Source organism: Volvox carteri (assembly GCF_000143455.1).
Source record: "Volvox carteri f. nagariensis unplaced genomic scaffold VOLCAscaffold_52, whole genome shotgun sequence".
Classification (NCBI taxonomy): Eukaryota; Viridiplantae; Chlorophyta; class Chlorophyceae; order Chlamydomonadales; family Volvocaceae; genus Volvox; species Volvox carteri.
In genome coordinates, this window is record NW_003307595.1 from 397203 (window position 1) to 418833 (window position 21631).

At 59.6% G+C, this 21631-nt stretch overlaps 2 protein-coding genes across 2 annotated transcripts in view; one reads left to right on the forward strand and one right to left on the reverse strand.

Annotated features, from left to right (window-relative positions):
• The window catches only part of VOLCADRAFT_65943 (uncharacterized protein), a gene marked incomplete at both ends in the record, with an annotated part of 24677 nt that extends 24308 nt beyond the window's left edge, over nt 1-369 (reverse strand). The window contains one exon of the mRNA XM_002955508.1: nt 27-369. Coding sequence (XP_002955554.1) covers nt 27-369 — 343 coding nt within the window. The remainder of the gene's footprint in view (nt 1-26) is intronic.
• Nucleotides 370-2012: 1643 nt separating this feature from the next.
• On the forward strand, nt 2013-21324 carry VOLCADRAFT_96436 (uncharacterized protein; the record flags this gene model as incomplete). Its single annotated transcript, XM_002955458.1, has 26 exons — nt 2013-2096; nt 2412-2549; nt 2748-2998; nt 3330-3594; nt 3996-4241; nt 4605-4973; nt 5427-5936; nt 6484-6579; nt 7078-7218; nt 7869-8285; nt 8725-8956; nt 9532-9673; nt 9913-9970; nt 10322-10884; nt 11477-11561; nt 12179-12308; nt 12550-13004; nt 13163-13277; nt 13751-13818; nt 14469-14822; nt 15116-15481; nt 16029-16164; nt 16335-17454; nt 17909-19112; nt 19563-19982; nt 20512-21324. 26 exons carry the CDS (start codon nt 2013-2015, stop codon nt 21322-21324), a joined length of 8778 nt encoding a protein of 2925 aa, XP_002955504.1.
• Nucleotides 21325-21631: the final 307 nt, after the last annotated feature.

Below are 21631 nucleotides of genomic sequence, written 5' to 3' on the forward strand. Positions count from 1 at the left end.
TCCCAGTCTCTGGTTTAGGTGCAGACAGTGGCCTGTCGGTCCCAGTCTCTGGTTTAGGTGCGGACAGTGGCCTGTCGGTCCCAGTCTCTGGTTTAGGTGCGGACAGTGGCCTGTCGGTCCCAGTCTCTGGTTTAGGTGCGGACAGTGGCCTGTCGGTCCCAGTCTCTGGTTTAGGTGCAGACAGTGCCCTGTCGGTCCCAGTCTCTGGTTTAGGTGCGGACAGTGGCCTGTCGGTCCCAGTCTCTGGTTTAGGTGCGGACAGTGCCCTGTCGGTCCCAGTCTCTGGTTTAGGTGCAGACAGTGCCCTGTCGGTCCCAGTCTCTGGTTTAGGTGCGGACAGTGCCCTGTCGGTCCCAGTCTCTGGTTTAGGTGCGGACAGTGGCCTGTCGGTCCCAGTCTCTGGTTTAGGTGCGGACAGTGCCCTGTCGGTCCCAGTCTCTGGTTTAGGTGCGGACAGTGGCCTGTCGGTCCCAGTCTCTGGTTTAGGTGCGGACAGTGGCCTGTCGGTCCCAGTCTCTGGTTTAGGTGCAGACAGTGCCCTGTCGGTCCCAGTCTCTGGTTTAGGTGCGGACAGTGCCCTGTCGGTCCCAGTCTCTGGCCAGCACCTTGCCCGTCCTGACTGCCTTAGCCGCCGGAGCCTGCACGGCCCTCTCCCCTCCCTGTCTGCACACTCAAGTTAATAAGTAAGCCAACAGCCAGCTAGCCAGCTGTGTGCATGCACGAAAACACTTTATTGGCCTAAGTGTTTGCCCCAGCCCCCCCCCTGTCACATGGACCGTGGCGGTTCATGATGGACCTGCCTAGGGCGCCTTTATCGTGCTACCTGGCTGCCTTGTTGATGTTTTTACAGGGTGGTTAAGCTTCACCAGGCAATGGCCTTGTCATCCACAGGGCAGGCACATAGGAGATGCGCGCAAAGTATGCAAGCGCATCCCCCTGCACGGGGACACACACGGGTCGTACTTACTCCTCCTGAACAGACGGCTGGCAGCACGGCAGTGCGGCGTGAGGGCCACCTTGAGACGAGGGGGAGAGCGGGAGGCAGTGGGATCAAGTCAATCATGGCCATGATGGCCCCCAGAACAGAAAAAGAAACCTGCCAAGTAAATGGCAAAGGGAAGGGAATTGCAAGCATCTATAGCGCACCAGCCAGATGGCCAGAAAGGGCGGTTTTGTTCCTGCAGCCATATCTCAGGCACATGTCAAGATGGCCGCCCTCGGCTGCTGCGCGAATACGACCTCCGACGAGGGCAAGCAGCCCGCCGCCTTGATGGCGACCCGCAGGTTGGCCAGGCTGCCGCTATGGGCTGTCAGGACAAAGAACCTTAGGCGCTGACTCCGGGCGAAATTATGAACTGCCTCCGGGTGGCTCCAGTGCCTGGCGAACGCGTGATGCGGTATGGGCTGAAACAACCGGATAGCTGTTTTTTTTCCCGAAATTGGCTCGCTGTGACCTTATTGATCTATGACCTTATTGACAGTACATACTACCTCGTCTGGATCCAGGCAGCTAACAACACGCTCGACAAGGTCCACCGTTAAATCAAGCAAGCCATAACCTTTCTTAGGATGTTTTCAGTCTTGCAATATGCAGGCAAACAATGTCACAAATTTTAACGTCTGAGACGGTCGACTTCTGCAAGATAGGCAGGATGCCAATGACGTTAGCAGTTGATCGTTGGTTGACTCAAAACCTGATGCACAGTTACCAAGTCAGATTGACGCAACATGATAGCAGCAGTACTACATGTGCACTCAACTCTTGAATTTCGGGTATGCCGCAAGAGCGGCTCCAAAATGTATGACAAATCGTCTGTTTTTTTCCTTTCTCCTACCCTTTCCATGTGGATGGTAAAGATTCTAGCTATATAATTGAAATTGCCATTGTAGCAGCACTTCAATGCACACGTGCAGCTGCACTTGCTTTTAATTTTTTTAACCTTAAGTGGAGTGTAAGGGAACCCCTCAATCCATGGTTCATAACGTATTTTAATCAATGATATAACCAGAAAATGTCGGGAAAGTTTAAGCGCTCGCAGCGGCATCAACGATGGAACGAGGAGGGAACATCCTGGAGTAATGTTTATTTAAAAGAAGTAAGTCGTCTACATGTAATAATGTTCGTGCTACATCAAACATGAAGCTTGAAGGCATTTCTGAATATAGGAATAAGAGCTCATTGACAGCCGTCAGCGTGGCGGCTATTGCAATTTGCGTTCCTGCGCAGCATCAATCTCTCAGTTTCTTGGGGTTAACGGGACCCCTTCTACTACTACCGCTTGCAAGGCGCACACTCGCCGAGGCGCCTCCCGCCCTCCCCCCGCCAAACCCCCCTCTGCACATGTCGCCCCCGCAACCCGCAATCCCCACCAGTCCCTGACCTGCCCTCCGACCCGGCATCCTGCCCACAGATATCGGCTGTGGAGGCTGATGCCGCCGCACCGGCGCCGCTGCGCAACCTGGCTTCGGAGCTTCAAACCCTCTCCCGCGCTCATTACACGTATGGAGAGGTGGAGGAGCTCCGCCGGGTGCTGGCAGCCTTCCAGAAGGTCATGAGCGCTACTGCTGATACTACTGCTGATACTACTGCTGATACTACTGCTGATACTACTGCTGATACTACTGCTGATGCTGCTGGCGGAGCCGCAGGCGCCTCCGCAGGCCGCGCAGACCCAGCGGCAGATGACGGCGGTGGTGCCGCCGTCCAGGGCGGGACGCAACCAGCTCCGCAACCCCCGCCGCCACAGCCGCTACAGCCTCCGCCGCCGCCGCCTCCGTCAGCCCGTGCTGCCTGTGATCTCTTGGCGGGGTTGCTGTTTCAGCCGGGAAGCCGACCTCTCCATCGGGCTGTGCTTGGAGCAACGAAGAGGCTGACGACAGAGCAACTAGGTATGTACGGCAGCGGGTCCGCATGTACGGCAGTGCTGTTGAATGCAACGGTGTTTTTCTCCAAATACGGCAGTCGGCCTGTATCGCAATGGTTCGCAATTGCGTTCTGGTGCGTTCAAGGCCGTGGTGGTGCGTGTCGGTGGTCCATGATCGGCGGGAAGGGGGGTTCGGGCGGGGGAGGGGGGGGACGGCCTAGGCAGGTATGTGTGTGTGTGTGTGTGTGAGTGTGTGTGTGTGTGTGTATGTCTATATATGTGTGTCTGAATTTATGTGTGTTATTGTGTATGTGTGTGATCGCGTATGTATGTGTGAAACCTTTGAGAATAAATAAAATATATAAAATATTCTATAACACAAATAATTAAAATCTACCCCATAGGCGTTTTTGGCCAAGCCGTCACGTCGTGCCTGCGGTCCGCGCTTCGCGACCTGGACGCCAGTACGGCAGCCGCTACAGCCGCCCCAACGGCGGCCCGCAACAGTGGCCCGACGGCATCTGGCCCGTCGGCGGCGGCTGAGGCCCCGTGCAGTGTCCCCTTAGGGGAGGTCCTGGCGTCGCTGCTATGGCTGCCAGCGTCGTACGACTGGATATGGCCCATCGCGGCGGCGGTGGTGTGGCAGTTGGCGGCGGGTGTGGACGGCGTGCTGGCGGCGGCGGACCGCGGCGCGCTGCACATTGCTCCAGGTCTCATGGAAGAAGTCCTGGTGGGTGCGTGTCTGCCTTGCCTTTTCCCCCCCCCCTTTGGCAAATCCCCCCCTTTCCATTCCTTTCCTTTATCCTTACCGAAGAAACGTCGGGGTGGATGGGTGGGTGGGTGGGTGGGTGGGGTAAATGTTGTGGAGCAGGTGGAAAGAGGGATGTGTATGTACGGCGTTGCGGCGTGTCGTACAGGAAGGATAGCGACGCAGCTTGGGTTGGGCTGCGTCTCCCAGAGCGTCGCTGTAACTCATTTTTAAAATCTTTACTAATCTTTTTCCATATATATATATATATATATTTATAATATTTCGAAGTTTTCTTTCCTAGCTTTCTGTTACAATTTGAAATTTGCCTCGGGTTCCATGTATTCCCCCCCCCTCGCCTTGATAACTCCTCCCTTCCGAAGGATGCCGTGGGGGCCCTCTACTACCTGCTACAGCATCACGGGCCGCACTTGGTGGCGATGGAGCGGGAAGGTGGTGGGATGCGCCTGGAGGGGGCGGGGAATGCGGGGGAAGGGGAGGGGAAGGAGGACGACGCAGCCGTGGGTGTGGTTTCGGCGCCGCATCGCGGCGGGCGTGAGGCTGTGGTGCTTGCCGGTACGGCCATGCTTCGAGCCTTGCAGGCGAGTGTTGTCGTACAGTGGGGGGAGGTCCGGGTGTGGCCCCCTTTGAGAATGCGGGGGACGAGTGGCTGGCGGGAGGGGGGTAATTGCCGGTCGTACTAGGCGCGCCCATTCATGAGTGTGCTGCTGCCGTGCACACCCGGGTACGATATGCAGTAGCAGTACATATAGTAGCTGCTGTCGTGCAGAGTGTGATATTACGACCTGTCGTACGCATGCCGTACAACGTGCCGCACCCAATCAGTCTTCTAGAATTAACACCCATTACCATGGGGCACACACACATACACACACACATACACACACACATACACACACATGTCCGGAGTCGCGTGTGCAAGCAACCCTAACCTGACGGGGCCGAACCCCCCTTTGACGCGGCGCCCCCAGGGCCGGGCGCTGGTGCGAGAGGCCCTCGCCTCTGCGGCTGTCGTACTGTGGGCAGCCTCCCTGCTACCGGGCGTTCCGCCAGCCGCCGCCGCCGCCGCCTTCGGCCAGGGGCTCTTCTTCGGCGGCAGCGCCACTGGATCCGTGCTGATGTACGACGCCATCGTCGGCGGCGGCGCCGCCGCCGCCGCCGCGGTCAGTATTACTTCTACGTCCGCGTCGCCGCTTGCCCCGGGCGATGCTCCACTGGGGAGCTGGCTTGATGACTGGCTCCGGAACCAGCGCGGGAGCAGCCTGGTTTCGGAGCTTCGGCGCTTCTCGCCCATTGGCCGAATCTGCTCGCTCAAGGGCCTCGTCACGGCCATGCCCAAGGTGCGGTACGGACCATGGTCACGTTGTACGGCATACGGGAGGACTTTCTTTACTTCATGGTCTAGGAGGTGTGGCGGGATAGTACGGCGCTGTTAGGTACTGTTGTCGTACAGTAGTACACCACGTGTGCGTACGTCGAGCGCGTTAGTTGGCGGGCGGATGGATGGTGTTGCTGCTGCTGTCGTTGTGCGTACGTGTGTGTGTGTGTGTGTTGTTACAGTGTGTGTGTGTGTGTGTATGTGTGAATGCTATCGACTCCTGTTTACCGCGAAGTACGGAGCAAGCCGTACACGTCTGCTCTGTAATGCGGCGCAGGAAGCCACGTGCGCATCTTTGTGGCTCTGCGCACGCGGAGGCGACGTCGGGGTAACGGGGGGCAAAAACACACACGCCCCCGCGGCGGACGCTGTCAACCTCCCCGCACCCCCCGCCGGCACCGCTACCGCCGTCGAGCCCCAACGGCCCGCTGCAACAGGGCCGGTGACGGAGCTGGGGGCGGCGGCGGCGGCGGCGGCGGTGACCTTCCGGCCATGGCACTTCCTCGTCGACGGCGCGCTGTCGTACGGCTGCTCGTCCATCCGCGACGCTCCAGATGCTCATTTCAAGTTCCACGCCGCGTGTGTGCTGTGTTTTTGCGTCTCCAAGGTACTCGACTCCTGGCAGCAGTTCCAACAGCTACAACAGCAACAGCAGCAGCAGCAGGAACAAGAACAACAAGAACAAGAGCAGCAGCAACAGCAGCAGCAGCAACAGGAACGTCATGCAGACGATGAACCTCCAAACCAAGAACCCATCAATGCGGGGTCTGGGGAAGTGGCGGCGGAGGAGGCTGGCGTGCCGTTGAAGGCGGCGGCGGGTACGGCGCCGCTACAGCCGGCGCTGCTACACACCGAATCGCTAAACCAACTCATGGGCCTTATGTGGGCCAACCTAGACGAGCCGCTGGCACAGACCGCTCGGCAGGTACGGTACGTGCCGTATGCCGTATGCCTTGAACTGTCGTGCACCGTACGGCATTTTCGTTACATTTTTCCCTTGAAAGGAAGAGAGCTTGTGTGTGCGCGTGGGTTTGTGTGTGTGTGTGCTTTTCTTGAAGTCCTTACAGCCCGTCCCCTCCCCCGCGTGTCTCATACCCCCCACCGCCACCAACTGCACCCCCCTCCCGCCCTGTCGCGGGGGTAAAAAGAGGTCCCTCCGTATTGACTTGATGCGACTTTTGATGCGACATAAGAAGAGTGCTACCTACCTACCACCACCACCACCACCACCTTCCTTCCCCGCTTTGGCTCCCTTCTCCCCCTCGTCTGCCGTTGGTGGTTGACTCTTGGTGGATGGTGAATTTCGCATTCTAAAACTACGCCTTCCTTCCCCCCTTCCCCAGTTCCCCCCTTCCTCCTTCTTCCTTACACTCTTTCCTTGGCAGCAGCTTCACTCGTTTGTGGATCGTCTTTCCCCCCTTCCCCCTTCCCCCCTTTTTCCCCCTCCCCCTTCCCACCCCTTGCTCGTACAGCTCCAAGATGCCTTCCAGCTGCTGCTCGAAGTTCTGTCGTGTCAGGACCACTACCGGCCCGGAGTGCTGCCACCCCTGGATCTATTTCGGCGCCAAGTAAGTCGCCACTCCGGTCTGGTCCGCCGTCGCTGTCGCCGCCGCTGTGTCGGTGGGGGGGGGAAAGGGCGCCTCATACACGGGCGTGTAGACCGTGTGCATGCAGTTTACAAATTACCCCCCCCCTAAGTCCCACACGCACGGGGGGCGTACATAAGGCCCACACACTCGAAACACTCTGTGAGGCCCCCACACACCGCACACATACATACATACATACATTTCATAATCATCTCTCCCCCTCTGCCTTTTACTGTGATCCAGGTTGATCTGTAGGGTTGTTCTGTGTGTGTGTGTGTGTGAGCGCCCGAGTTCTGACGGCCCGCTGTTTGCTCTGTGTGCGTCACATACACAAGGGATAGTGCTGCGTCACGCATGACATCGCACATCTGTAACCTCTGCCGCCTCGTGTGTCATATGTGTCAGGTGTCATGTCGTACACATGCCGTACAAACATGTGCCGTACGCCTGGTCACATCCCCTACCTGCAATCCTCAGGTCGTTGGACAGTTGCTCGCGGTGCCGTACAACCGCAAGGGTCGTTACGCGCCGCTGGGGTGCATGGCGGAGCGCGGCTGCGCGCTGGGGATGCTCCGAGACCACCCGTCCTTGATTCCGGAGGCGCTGATGGCAATGGAGGTACGGAAAAAACTTTAAATAGGTGTTGTGATGGGATCATCTACACCGTACGGCATCACCGTTTTTTGTGCTAGAAGCGCATTGTGTGCGTTATACAGTAGAACAGGTTATGGGTGTGAGGATTTAGGACTGTTTGCATTTCATGGCAGATCCGGTTTCGAGTAGATGCCGTATGGTTGCGATGCCGTACGGCAGTTTTAGACGGACGGACAGTTCGGGGTGGTTGAGTGGTTGGGTTGGGTTGGGTTGCGTTGGGTATGTTCATGGGGTGGGTGGGGGTGGGTCGCAACAGCTGTAGCAAATGGATCTGCCGCTGCAACGATTTGTACGGCTTTTGTAGTTAGTGCATGTGATCCTTAACGGAAATTTGTGGGGAAGACAGATTCAAGAGACATATTACTGGTTCGTATTACGTTAGCACGAAACAAAGGGTCATGTAATTATCTTAAGAATAAAAAAAACGTAATGGCATTGGCATCGCCTGCAGCTTACCGGGGCTGCCGACGCCACGATACCGGTGTGGTGCGCGTCAATGTGATTGTACGGCAGTTGGACTTCCATGTTTATATCCATCCCTATGTTTCCTGTCGGCGTCTGTTTTCGTTGGGCGTTATTTCGGTTATTTCGGTTGTGCTACGGTGACCTTACAGAGCGACACAACCGCCAGCGCGGCGTCGTCATTCCTGAAGACCCTGCTGGCGGCGGCACGTACGGAAACCAGCATGAACCCGCAGCTGGCGGCGGAAGCCGCCGCCGCCGCCGCCGGCGGCAGCAGCAGCGGCAGAAACACCCCCTCCGGGGACACCTCCTCCGGCACACCTCACCTCGGCGGCGGCGGCGGCGCCGGCATCTCCGCATCTTCCTTATGGGTCGAGCTCTGGCGCGGCGCGCTACTGCGTGTGCTGTACGGCGCAAATGAAAAGCTTCGCGCGTACGTTTCCGTACATGCGCTGCCTGTCGTACTGGGCCTGGAGCCCTCGTCGGCGTTGGAGCTCATCCGCGTGACGCTCTCCGACCCGGCTCCGGAACCAGTCCCGGGAACTTCAAGGGTGGCGGCGCTGGTGGCCGTGCTCAAGGTGGGCGGGTGCTACAGCTGCTACCGACCCTGATGCCATTGCTACTGCCATTGCTACTACAAGCTATTGCCATTGCTACTACAAGCTACTGCCATTGCTACTGCTACTGCCATTGCTACAGCTCTTACAACTTTACTGGTACATGAAACACCATGCAACAGCCATCGCTACTGCTGCTGCTACAGCTACTGCCATTAGCTGCCCTGATGCATAACAGCTACATTGTCTCTGTCACACCTTAGCAGCAGCTACTGCCATTCGGCCAGTCCCAAGGTCCGCCGAATCTGCCGAATCTGCCGTACTATGCTCTGCCACGCGATACACATTTCCCTGCCGACCTATGGACCCTACCCTATGCACCGAACGCTGTGTTTCTTGCTCTGCTGTGCTGTGCTGTGCTTTCCATTGCTGTGTATTTCCCCTCGTCCAGGCCGCCCGTGGCATGGGCCTTATCGCCGACTTGGACTCGCTGCTAGGCGTGTCGGGTTTGGGAACTGCCGGCAGCGCCCCCTCCCCCGCCTCCCCCTCCCCCGCCTCCCCCCCGTTACCCCGGCTACACCTCGAGCCGCTGCTGATGGCGGCGGTAGACCACGTCAGTGAGGCAGTGAGGCTGGATGCCCTGGAGCTGGCCTGTGTGAGCTTCAAAATGAGCGACCCGCCGGGTCAGTGACCCAGTTGGGGATTTTGGTGGTTGGTAGTTGTGGATACGGTTGTGTGGTTGGTGGTATTCTACCTGGGTCGGGTCGGGTCGGGTCGGGTCGGGTCGGGTCGGGTCGGGTCAAGAGTCCGCCGGTCTTCCTGCTGGAAGGTACCGAAACCCCCTCAACCCCCAACCTCGGTCTTTCCTTTCCTCTCTCCTCCCGTTTTTCATTCCTCACCCCTCAACCTCTCTCTTCTCCCGCTCGTTATTTGGTGCTCCGGACGCACCGGAGCACTTGTGTTTTTTTTTCAAATAGTCTTCCTCCTCCCCTCTCTTTCCCCCGCGCGGGCCCCCCCCCTGTGCCGCATTTATCTTCTCCTGGACTATCCGTCTATCTTGGGTATATCTGCTCCATTCGCCAGTGGTTCGTCTTACCCCGCACCGCATTGGACGCCGGCAGATTATTTCAAGAGATAAACTCTCGTTGAGTATACCCCCCGCATCATTTCCCTCTTCCCCCCCCTCCCCTCTTCCCCCCGTTTGTGGTTCGTCTTTCCCCCCCTCCCCCCCCCTCGTGTCCCGCGCGGGGCCGCCCAGGCCGTCTGGAGCTCGCCATCGCGGGTCGCTGGTCGAGTCTGTGTATGCGCAGTACGGCACAGGGCTCCCGGAACAAGTGTCTGGTGCTGGTCACCAAGCTCGTTGCGAGGATACGACTGGCCGTGGCGCACATACACAACAAGTACGTGTATGCGTGCGTGTGTGCGCCGTGTGTGTGTGTGTCCTTGTCCTCCCTCCCCTTCCCCCCCACGCACGGTTTCCTTGCCTAGCTGTGCCGTATTGTGCAGCATCAGCATCAGCATCAGCATCAGCATCACATAACCATTATCCTGATCAGCGTACCAACGCGGTCCCCCCCTCCCGCAACCCCCCCACCCCCACCCCCACCACCATGACCCCACCCTCCCACCCGGGTGCCAGGATGTGCAGTCGAGGCGGCCCCGCTCACCCCGCCAGCTCCAAGGGCAAGGGAGTGCAGGTACGGACAGACGTACAGACAAATGGGCGGAAAACAGACAGACAGATGAACGGATGGCAGGAGAAGGCTGCACCCTTTGTGCTCTCCCTTTCTCTCTGCCTCTGCCTTTGCATATGTACGGCGCCACGTCATCCTTCCTATGCTCGTACACCTAACGCCACAAACCTAATCGGCGCTCTGCATACCCTCACATTTAGCGCCTGCGACACACACGCACGTACACACACACACGCCCTCGCACACACGCTCTCACGCACACACTCTCACACACACGCCCTCACGCACACATATACATACACACACGCGCGCGCGCACTCCCCCGCGCTTTGGGGCCCCCGGCTCGGGTGGCAGGTGCTCTTCTGCCCGGGGGCCGCAGCTGTAGCCACACATGGAGCCGGTTCTGCGGCCGAGGCGGCGGCGGATGGTTCGTCCAGGACGATGGCGGCGACGGCGACGACTGACCCGCGGGTCACTGACCCGACGGCGGTTCTGGAGCGCCTGCAGGCTTTCATGCAGTGGCTCACTCGGCTGCTCATTTCGGGGTTGTATCCTGGATCGCCGTACGAGCGGCGCTTTTTCTCACTGGAGTTGCTGAGTGCCGTACTGGAGGCGTGGGGCCCCGACGGCTCGGGATCCAGCGCCGCGGCTTCCGGCGGCGGCGGCGGCAAGGGCGCTGCTGCCGAGCAGCAGCAGCAGCAGCAGCGGCACCGTCAGGGTACGAGTGGCGGTCGAATGGCGGAGAGTACGGCGCTGACGTTGCTGCCCAAGGGCTACGTACTCGGCTCGTTCTCCTCCTCGTCGTCGTCATCATCAGGGGCGGGTGGCAACGGCGGCGGCGGGCCCCGATCAGGACGTGGCGCTGGGGCTGGGGCTGGGGCTGGTACGGCAACGGTGGCGGCGCCGCCACCCTTCAGGTGAGGGTCTTGGGGTTGCGTACTGCACCGGCCCGAGCTTTTGCAAGTAGCTGATGGGTCCGGTATTTTCGTGTATCAATCTTGTCGTACCATTGTCGTACTCCAGCGCATGTATCGAATTTGTCGTACAATGGTCTTTCAACAGCGACGTTGGAGGGGACGCAAAAGGGGCTCTTGAGGGTGAGGTCAAAGATTGGGGGGATGATTGGAGGAAGAAGAGGGGCAGCGGGGCAGGGGAAATACACACACACACAGAGGGAACGGCCACGGTGGTGCTCCCAGACGACGACGACGGCGGCGACGGCGGGGTTGGGCAGCATGAAGGTGTTTCGTTACAATATTGTTACAACGTAGCAAAGGAGCGGAGGGAACACGGGCACGTATTCGACAGAAGTTTAGGCACATGTTTTTTGCTGCCGTACGCCGTGCCGTACATAATGGGAATCATGTATTATTCGGGGTTGCAAAGCGAGTGGCAACTATGCTGCTTTTCCAATCTTGCGCATTTGGGGGTGACACCTTCAGTGCGTTACCGTACGTTCTTTATTACACGCTGTACTTCGCCGTACGTTGTTCGTTGTACGTCGTACAGGCCGTACTGCCCAGAGCTTCTCTCTTCCAACACGGTGGCTTTGCTGCTGGCGGCCGCAGTTGACAGTTGGGACAAGTTACGGCAGGTGTGCGTGCGTGTGTATCAGTGTGTGTGTATGGGTATGTGTGAGAGAGGAAGGTGGGAAGGGGGAAGGGGGGAGGGGGAAGGAGAGAGAGAGGGGGCGAGAGGAAGTGCCAGAGGACGGTAAGACGGCTGCTGCCACTATTATATAATGTGCCGGTGTGATGATGTGCGACGATAGCTGAGAGCGCACGTTTGGGTATTGGCACCGCGATACGACGCGTCATCATCATTGAGGTGAGAGCTCATTCAAAACCCACACGCCCGCATGCAACCAGGCGCCCGTACCACCCCTGCTTTCCCCGACCGACCCACCGACCCACCGACCCAGCCCCCCGGGGGGGTCTCCCATTCGGCCGCCGACGTTCACATTTTCCGGCCCCCAATTAGTTCGTGGTTCGCCTTTCCCCCATTAGTAGGCCCCCCACCTTCCTCAGGGTTTTCCTTTGAACCCTCTTTCTCTTCCGAACCCTTTCCCTCCTCCCCCCCTTCCCCTCCCCCCCCTCCTCCCCTTCCTCCCCCTCCTTCCCCCCTCCTCCCCCTCCTCCCCCTCCCCCCCCTCCTTCCCCACTCCTCCCACTCCTCCCACTCCCCCCCCTCCTTCACCCCTCCCGCCCTCAGGCCGCCAGCAGCTGCCTCATGCGGCTGCCCACACCCCTCCCTGGACTATCGTCTGTCGCCCAGCTCACCCCGCTACTGGCCTGGGCGGCTGGACTGCTGAACAGCCCGCGGGCTAGGGAGAGTGATGCTGGTGCGGGGGAGGTGGAGGGGAGGGGGGAAGAGGGGGAAGAGGGGTAAGCCTTGGGGGAGGAGGAAAGTGCGGGTGTACGGAGGAGAGGAGCGCGAAAATGGTCCCCGCTTATCCGCCGGTCCGCTCGTCTGGTTTTCAAACCCATTATAAAAACAGGACACGCACATCCCGGGGTCATCCCGGGGTCATCCCGGTGTCACCCCGGAAAGAGCCCTAACTGCATTTCTCCGGGCCCCGGCAGGTGCGCGACTCATCAAGATCTTGTACGGCAAGTACGTCGCCGGCTGCGGATGGCGGCTACAGCTCCACCCCAAGCCACGAGCACTCCCGCCGCCACCACCACCCGCCGCTACAGCCCAGCACCCCCAACACTACAACCCCCACCCCGACCGGGGGTCTGTACCCGTTATTGCGGACCCGCAGCCGTACGCTGCCGTACTGGATTTCCTGGATGCCGTACTAGACCTGGTCAACTCTCAGGTGGCGGCGGCGCGTGAGGACCTGGCGGCGGCGTGTCGCCGCTCCCTTGCCCACGGGCCGCTGCTGCTGTTGCGCTATGTTGTGGAGGATGTGCCCTGGGGGGCGGTGTGTGCTTCCCCGGCGGGGCTGGCGGCGGCGGCGGGCTGGGCAGCAAAGGCGCTGGCGGCGGCGGAGGAGCTGGTGGGCCTGGCACTGCCCGTCCTGTCACGACCGCAGGTTTGTGGTGCGGCGCGGGTGGGAATAAAGTGTGGCGATGGACGGTGCCGTACGACGCCGTACATTGCAGTGCGAGTGCAGTGCAGAGCCGAATGCAGTGCAATCTTGGGATGCGGCATGGGTGTTACGTTGGTGCTCCTCCCGTACACCTCCCGCAGGAGCGCAATGTCGGCGCCGAGGAGGTGGATACGACCATGATGGCGGCGCGGGAGGAGGAGGGGGAGGACGAGGGGGGTAGCGGCGACGATGGCGATGCTGGGGAGGGTGAGGAGGGTGAGGGTGATGGAGGGGGCGCTGTGGACCCTAGTGGGCAAATGGCGGGGTGGCGGAGTGGGGGGGTGGGGGGGTGGGGGGGGGTTGTGCCGCGGCGGTTCCATCGGGGCGAGGAGAGGTAAAGGCCAGGAGCCTATACACAGACACGCACACAGACACGTACACACACACGCATATACACACGCGCGCGCACATGCCGATATGGTGCTGTCTTTTACTACCGTACCTTACCTTACTTGGCTTTAGGACAGATATTTTTTCACTCTTCCCCACTTTCCACCCTGTGCCCGCACAGGCCCGAGAAGCCGCTTTTCATTTCCGCAACTTGAAGCTCTTTTCCCTTTTCATGGCGGGAAAAAAGGAACCCAACTTCGTGGCAGCATCTTAAGCCTACCTGCCATTTTTCCTACCTGCCTTTTCATCTCCTCTCTCCCCCCCCAATCCTCCTTCCCTAAAAATAAATATATGATCAGGTGACGATGGTGACCTTGGTCCCGAGTCCCAGGTCATCATAACGGCTTGCTGGACAACCGTCAAGGAGGTGTGCATCTGTCTGTCTGTCCGTATGTATGTATGTGTTTTATGTTTGGGGTCAACATCATGGGGGTTGGGCCAGGCGTCCAACATCCCAACATTCGGCCTCCAACTCCATGTCCCACCTCCGGAACCCCCTTACCTACCTTACCTACCCTAACTACCTTAACTACCTTAACCACCCGAACTACCAACTGGGTATCTGATTCAATCGTGAGTGGTTCATCTCACCCCATCCCCACACAAACATACCGATGTATATACATACATACATACATCCACACATACATCCACACGCGCGATCATTGCCCCCGGGAGATCCCGGGATCGATACCCGTTAGGGTCAAAAGTCCTTCCGATGGTGGAAGGCATTGCGCCCCTAGTTGATGGACGGTGGTGACCTGGGATAAAGTTAACCTGCGAGCCGACCAGGAATGGAGTTGGGCCGCTGTCGACCCGGCAGATTCCGTTGGATGCTGGTGGTGGGTGCGGAACCTGAGCGATCCACTGAGAAGTTGACTAGGGTGACTGGATGAGGGTGCCCCGAAATACCGGGGAAGGCAGGGTTTCGCAGGGTAGCTGCCACGGGCGAAGACACCCCCCCCTGTTTCACACATCATAAATACATACATACACACACACTTCACCCCCACGCAGGTCTCCCTAGTGCTGGCCACCATGGTGCGACACATGCCCCTACCCACATCCGCATCCGCAAACACTACGACGGCTGCCACCAGCACAACCTCTGCTGCTGCTGCCGCCAGCACCAGCACCAGTAGCATCATCGCCAACAACACCACTGCCTCCAACAGCAGCAGTAGAAGCAGTAGCAGTATATTGAGTTGTGATCAGCTTCGACAGGTGGGTGAGCTGCTGCTGCGACTGCTATTCGAAATGAAACACAATGGCGCGGTAGACAAGACGGCGCTGGCGCTGACGGCGGTTTCGGAGCGGCTCCTGCGGGGCTCGGCTTCGGAGCTGAATGGACTGCCCAGGCCGTGGCTGGAGGTAGGATGTGGGTTCTCCGTGCTTGTTTGTTTGTCTGTGTGTGTGGTATGGTGTGTATGGTGTGTAGGCGTGGCAAATTGCGGTAATGGGGGGGGCCTTGCGAGTTTAGAAGCGTTGTTTCCAACCCGAATGGTCGCCACCACAACTACCACAACCACAAAATCGGGCACAAAATCAAGCACAAGCACAAGCACAAAATCAATCACGAAATCAATCAAAATCAAAATCTACCACAAAATCAACCACCATAACCGCCGAATGCAAACTAAATTAACCGACGCTGGCACCCACAGGCTTGTATCCGCCGCGTGCTGGCACCCAACCAAACTCGGGACGACATTGTCCGTCGATCCGCCGGACTGCCATTTGCCTTCGGAGCGCTCTTTCACGCCGAGCCCGGCAACGCCCCGAAGACGCTGCTGGCCAGGGGGATGAACGCGCTGCTGGCGGTAGCGGCCGCTGCCTCCACGGCGGGGCCGTACTTGTCGTACTTGGCGGCGGCGGAGACGACGGAGGACGGGGAACGGGTGGTGGTGGTTGACGGTTATGAAGTACGGCAGGTGTGGCCAGTGGTCCATGCCTTTAACTGTTTGCGACACGCCTTCAACGACGGGAACTTGTCCGTGGACACGTCGGGATATTTCGCACCTGCTATACAGGTAGGTAGGGTTGTCGACATTCACATCCGCCGCACCTTGAATCTGTCTAACCTGTCTGGTCTCTAACGGCCACCGGCTAGACGGCATAAAGCAGTCTCTGGATAGAGTTCGATGCGTTCGGCATAATTATTTTATTTCGTTTGATAGTTTTTTAATCGGTTTGTTGTGTTTTTTAGAGATATTTACAATACTTTGGACGAGCAGCCTTCGGCTCTGTGTGGGTGCACTTGGGGCCCCCCCTCATGGCTCCAAGTATGTATGTTTGGCGCCCTCGTTGTTACACCTTTTTGGGGCGGGTAACGCGTGGGCTCCAGAACGTGGTGTAAAACACACACAGACACAGATACACGCACACACACACAGGCACACACACATACACACACATACACATACACACACACACACGCAGGCACACAGATACAGGACTTCATGAAAGGTTGTCTTTATGTTTGCTTTCCCGTCGGTCCCCGAAACCACCGACTGACCGACCCATGGGTCATCACAACTTAATTAATCTGCTGCCGACCGGCCGACCCGTGGGTCGCAGGCCTGCCTCCGCGCGCTCCGTTCCCCCGCCTGGGAAATCCGCAACAGCGCCATGCTGTGCTTCACCGCCCTCACGGCCCGAGTGTTGGGCTTCAAAAACGACAGTCACGGAGAGTCGTGCAGAAAAGCGGTTTCAGGTAAAATATTTAGTAGGGTCAGGGTACGGAAAAATAGGGCGGTATGACTTCCCGTACATATTCCGTACACCTTACGTGTCGTACATCGTAGGTTGCATTCCGGTGGTAGGTGCGGTGGTGGGTGCTGACTGCCGAACTGATTGGCTATCCCCACCAACCCCCACCAACAGGCACAGAGTTCTTTCAGCGCTACCCAGCGCTACACGGCTTCTTACTGGCGCAGCTGCGAGAGGCCGCCACGGAGCTGGAAGAAGCGGCGGCGGCGGCGGCGGTGGCCGCTGGCGGCGCCTCCGCCTCCTTCGCACCCGCCAACCCCCATCCCGGCTTGTATCCCGTGCTCATCATCTTGTCACGTCTGAAGCCCTCTCACATCCGTAATGATGGTGGGTCCTACTCAACACCTCTGAAGCAACAGCAACAGGAGGAGGAAGGGGAGCGGCAAGAGGAGGATCAATCTGGAGGAGGCGCCCCGGCGGCGGCGGCGGCGGCGGCCCCGGTCGGCGCCGCCTCTGCCGTCACGACATACATGGGCGCGCTCACACCCGTTGCCTTCACCCCGCTGGTACGGCGGTGCGCGACGGCGGCGCCGTACGCTGTACGGCGCTTGGCGGCCCGGGCGTTGGGACCGCTGGTGGCGGCACAGGATGTGCCAGCGCTGCTGCAGCAGCTCCTGGAGAGCATCCCGGCGGAGCCGTCTAGCGGAGGCGGAGCCGCCGCCGCCGCTGCCGCCGTCGGGTCCGTCCGCACAGTCGTCGGCAGTACGAACGCCAACGCTCTCCATGGGGCGCTGCTACAGTCGGCGGCGCTGCTGGAAACGGCGGCGGCGGCCCGACCCGGCGGCGGCGGCGCCAACCCTAGCGTGACAATCAACGCTGACGGCGGCCACGGCGGAAGCGGTGTCGAAGGAGTTGATGTATTGACGGTAGCGCTGCCGCACCTGGCGCGCGGCGCATGGCTGGCCGACCCGCGGGTCGGTTGCAGCGCGCTGGGCTGTGGGCTGCTGCAGGCCGCGTCAGCAGCTCTGAGTCTGCTGCCGCCGGAGCGCTGCAACGAGTTCCGGGCCGAGGTGGCGGCGCTGGCGGCGGCTTGCCGCGCGGCGGTGGGCTTTGAGCCGCCGGCGGTGCGGAGGCAGCGGCAGATGGGTGGCGCCGCTGCCGCCGCCGCCGCTGCCGCTGCCGCCGGCGGCGTCAACGTGTTTGTGACTGATTATCCTGATCCGATGCGTAGTCAGCTTTTGAAGCAGACGGCGCAGTTGTGGTTGGGGCCGGTGTTGCTGTGCCAGGCGTTCAGGTGTGTCAGTTAGGGGGCAGTCTATATGGCGACCTAGGGGTGGGTGTTTGGTGCGGGTGCGGGTGCAGGGATTGTATGCAGGAAATTTAAGGGGGAAGAGCCGGGAAGTGTGTGTGTATGTGTGTGTGGTTAAGGGGGAGGGGAAGTGTGGCGAGCGATGTGGTGTGGATGACAAGTCGTGCCGTGGGGAGCATCGCTGGGAGAAGTGCTGATGGGTGATCTGGGGGTACTGAGAGATTGATGAAGGCGTGGTCCACGGTCTTTTGGACGAGACAAGACCAGAAAGTCCACATCTACCGACCCCGCCAGGATGTAGATCGCATCTTCGATCACCCGGTTTTCCAGGACATACGGTGACTTCGGTCTCTGCACCGGCGCTGACCGCCGCCGCCGCCGCAGCAGCAGCAGCAGTGAATGTTCTTATCAATTCGCCCTCCCAACACTATTTCTGCAGGTCAAGCTCGCCCGCTGGCTTTTTCTTGGAGGGCTTGCTGCATCAGCTTCGCTGCTGCCTCGCGTCGTACTCGTACGACACCCGTGCAGCGGCACTCAAGAGTCTGGTGCGCGTCCTGGCGGCAATCAACAGCGGCGCCGTCGCGTTGGCGTCGTCGTCGTCGTCTTCGTTGTCATCGCCGTCGTCGTCAAGCCGTAGTACGGGTGGAACTTCGGCGGAGGCAGCAGCCGCCGCCGCTGCGGCGGAGGCTACCAGCAGGGGCATTGCCGCCGCCGCCGCCGACGCCGACGCCGGCGGTAAGCTGCCGCGCATCGTGGCGGATCTGCTCGCTCGTCCTGTGCTGACGCGACGGTTAATTTCGGAAGGCATGGCGTTGCTATGGGAGGCTGTGGCTTCGGAGCCCGTACATAAAGTCGTACGACGGGCTCTCAAAGCCCTCGGCTTGCTTCACTCGCTCTCCATTGCCCTCACAGCCGCCACCGACGCCTCTACCACTAGCACCGGCACCTCAGATCTCCGCACTGAAGATGGACCCACCATCACACCCGCCGGCGCTGCGGTGACGGCGGCAGCGGCGGCGGAGGCTGCTGCGGCGAGGGGCTCGTTGGGCTGGTCGCTGCAACACCCTCTGGGCTGCCTTTGCTGCAGCACTGACCCACGGGTCATAGCCTCTTCATCCACCATGGCGGCCGGCGGCGGCCTGCGCGCCGCCCTGACCCACGTGACCCTCGTGCAGCGGTTGCTGACGGAGGGCTGTAAGGAGCTGGAGGCGCGCTGCGAGGCGCTGCGGTGCCTGGGCCGTGCGCTGGGCAGTGCGATGCTGGCGGCGGCGGCGGCGGCGGAGCCGCCGCCAGCGCTTCATGCGGCGTTGGAAGCCCTCCTGGAGCAGGTGGCTACGGGATCGCAGCCCTGGCAACCGGAGGATTGGCGGCTGGCGAGTGCGGAGGCTCTGGCGGCGTCGCGGCTTTTGCACTCCACCGCGGTGCGGCGACGACCCGTGGGTCGTGGTGGGTCCCCGCATCTCCCGAGCAAGGTGCTGCGGCAAGGTCAGTTGTCCGCGGGGCAGCTGCCTCCGCAGCCACAACACGAGCAGGCGCCAGTCCAGGCGCAAGCGCAGGGCCGGAAGGCGGAGGCGGGTGGGGCGGTGGGGTCTTTGGAGCTCCTGGCCGTCCGCGGGTGGCGCTGCATCGTCGCGTTTCTCGAGGTGAGTCTCTGGGTCCAGGTCTGGGAAGGGGACTGTCCTGATGGGAAAAGGGGGCCTCGGGACGTTCAGGTTACAATTGTCGGCGTGCAGCACTGTCCGGCATCACCGGTCGATCGGTCGCTGGCGATTTGGCTTCTCGGTGTTTCCTGGTTTGTTGTATCTTTTTCTGGTTTGTTTTGAACTTGGTTTCCTTTGCTTCCTTGCCGACGGTGGCCACGTGAGCTATTATGTTTATTAGGGTATATATATTATACACAGGGTGAAAGTATATCACCAGGACTTACCTGCCACAAATTTTAGGATGGCGTTTAAGATGTTGTTGGTAACATCTTTTCCTTGTAAGTTAGAAATGAGAGCTTTGACTTTTGATAAGGAGAGGGATTTTACAGCAATGTTTGCCGTTGATTAGAGCCGTACATGACGTACGACCGAACCTGCCGTACATCGCAGGACGAAGATCACGCGGTGCGGTACACCGCAGCTAGACTGGCACAGGAGGTAATGGAGCTCGCAGGGCCACTCGACGTTACTAAGTACGACACATCATCTCAGCTGTCGGCGGGACATGATCCATCATCGTCGGGGCTTGGCAGTAGCGGCAGTGGCGACGACAAGATAGCTGCCGGGGGAACGGCGGCGACAGTGTACGGCAGGCAACCTTTGTATGTTGAAGCAGTCATACGGAGAGTCTACCCGTGGTTGGCCGTACAGTACGGCAGCTGCGACAGCGTCGGCGGCGTGTCGACGCGCAGTGCACTCGTTGATATGCTATGTGGTTTGGTGACGTCAGCTGGTAGTGGCTGCGGCGGCGGGGCCGGCGAAGACGCGGACGGCTCCGGAGCTGCCGTACCCGAAGTGGTAGCCGCCATGGTACGTCCTTATTGTACAACGATTCACCACTATCTTGGAAGGCTACCTTATTTTGTAGCCTTTGGCCTTGTGGTTTACAACGGCATACGTCTTGCACACATATAATGAATTACGACGTATATAGAGCACGAAAGACCTTGTCTTCAGTTCCTTGCGCTAGGCACGTATATCTGTCGCCGCCGGGGGTGACGATATGGGCGGCTATGGATAAGTGGCAGTGAGAATGTGGCGCCGATGGTGCTGCCTGCCGCTGCCTGCCTACATGCACCAAACACGCGCTCGCCCCCGCACCTCCACATCCCACTTCAGATCTGCCACGGATTTAACTTGCGCCGATACTCAACTTTTTCCCCCACACAAACCTCATGCACGTTTTCTTGTTCTTCTTGTTCTTTTTCTTCTTCTTCTTCTTCGCCGCCGCCGCCGCATGAAGTTCTGCGTTCTTGAAACGTGATTGAAACGGTATTCATGTTCTTCGTGTGTCCTCCATGTGTGTGACATTCGTGGCGGTTTTTCCGTTTACCGTCAGACCGGCTCCTCTTCGGCGGCGGCGGCTGCTGCGCCGGTGAGCTGGGGGAGTTGCCAAGCGCGCCGTCTCTTCGACAAGGAAGCCGACAATCCCCATGAGGAGCCCCTGCTGACCGCACATCTGGCGGCACGCACGCTGAGGATGCTGATGGCGGCGCCGCCGCCGCCGCCGCTACCGTTGACAGGCGACGGCAGCGATGCAATAGCGTCAGCGCCGATGACGCCACTGGCGTCTGCTGCCAGTTTGACTCCGCTCGGGGCGGCACGTCTTGCCAGGTGGGCAGCAATGGCTGTACGGCAACTTGGCGCCGTCGCAGCGGCGATGGTTCCGGCGGGTCGCGCCGCCGCGAGTGCTGCCGCTGATGAGGAAGCAGGGAGCGGCGCCAGCAACGGTAATGGCGAGGACGTTAGCGGCGTCAACGGTCCGACATCTGATGGTTGGCTGGGTGGCTTCATCAACCACCCCGAGGTGTTCGCCTCCGCGTGTGAGGCCCTTCTGGCTTTGTGGACGTTAGGACCTGTACGACAACACGTGCTGGCGGTTAACGGCGGCAGTGCTGATGCACTGGAGAGCGCTCTGCGCGCTTTGCGAGATCGAGATGATGTCCGGAAGTCACAGCTAGCGCCGTTGTTGCTGGCGGTTGAGTTTGAGTGGGTTGGAACAGTGGGGTTAGGTGGCCAACCATTTTTTGACGTGGCAGGCCAGGGAGCAGGCGGGGAGAACCCTAAAGAGGGCCTTTCGCGAGGAAAGGAGGCGGCAGAAGTCCTTCAGATGATTGATTATAATAAAAATAATTTGCTCTTTCTGTTTTAGGTGATAGATAGAAACGCGTGCGCTGTTCGACAAGTAATGCCTTATAGGTTAACGATGATAAAGGTTGACAATGTGTTTGGGGTGAGAGTTTCAATGGCGAGTCGTAGCCGAGGCAGTGCGTGGATCAACTCTCCCAGCAGACGGCTGCTGCTGCTGCTTGCCCGCAGTTTTGAGCGGTGCCCACGGCGGCTTACCAAAAGGACACGATTGGTGATTTGATTTAGGTCCTTGGCTGGCACCTTTCCTACATATGCTGAGCCCCAGTGCGTCTTGGTTCCCACATTTGCCAAGGACAGGAAAACTGCCG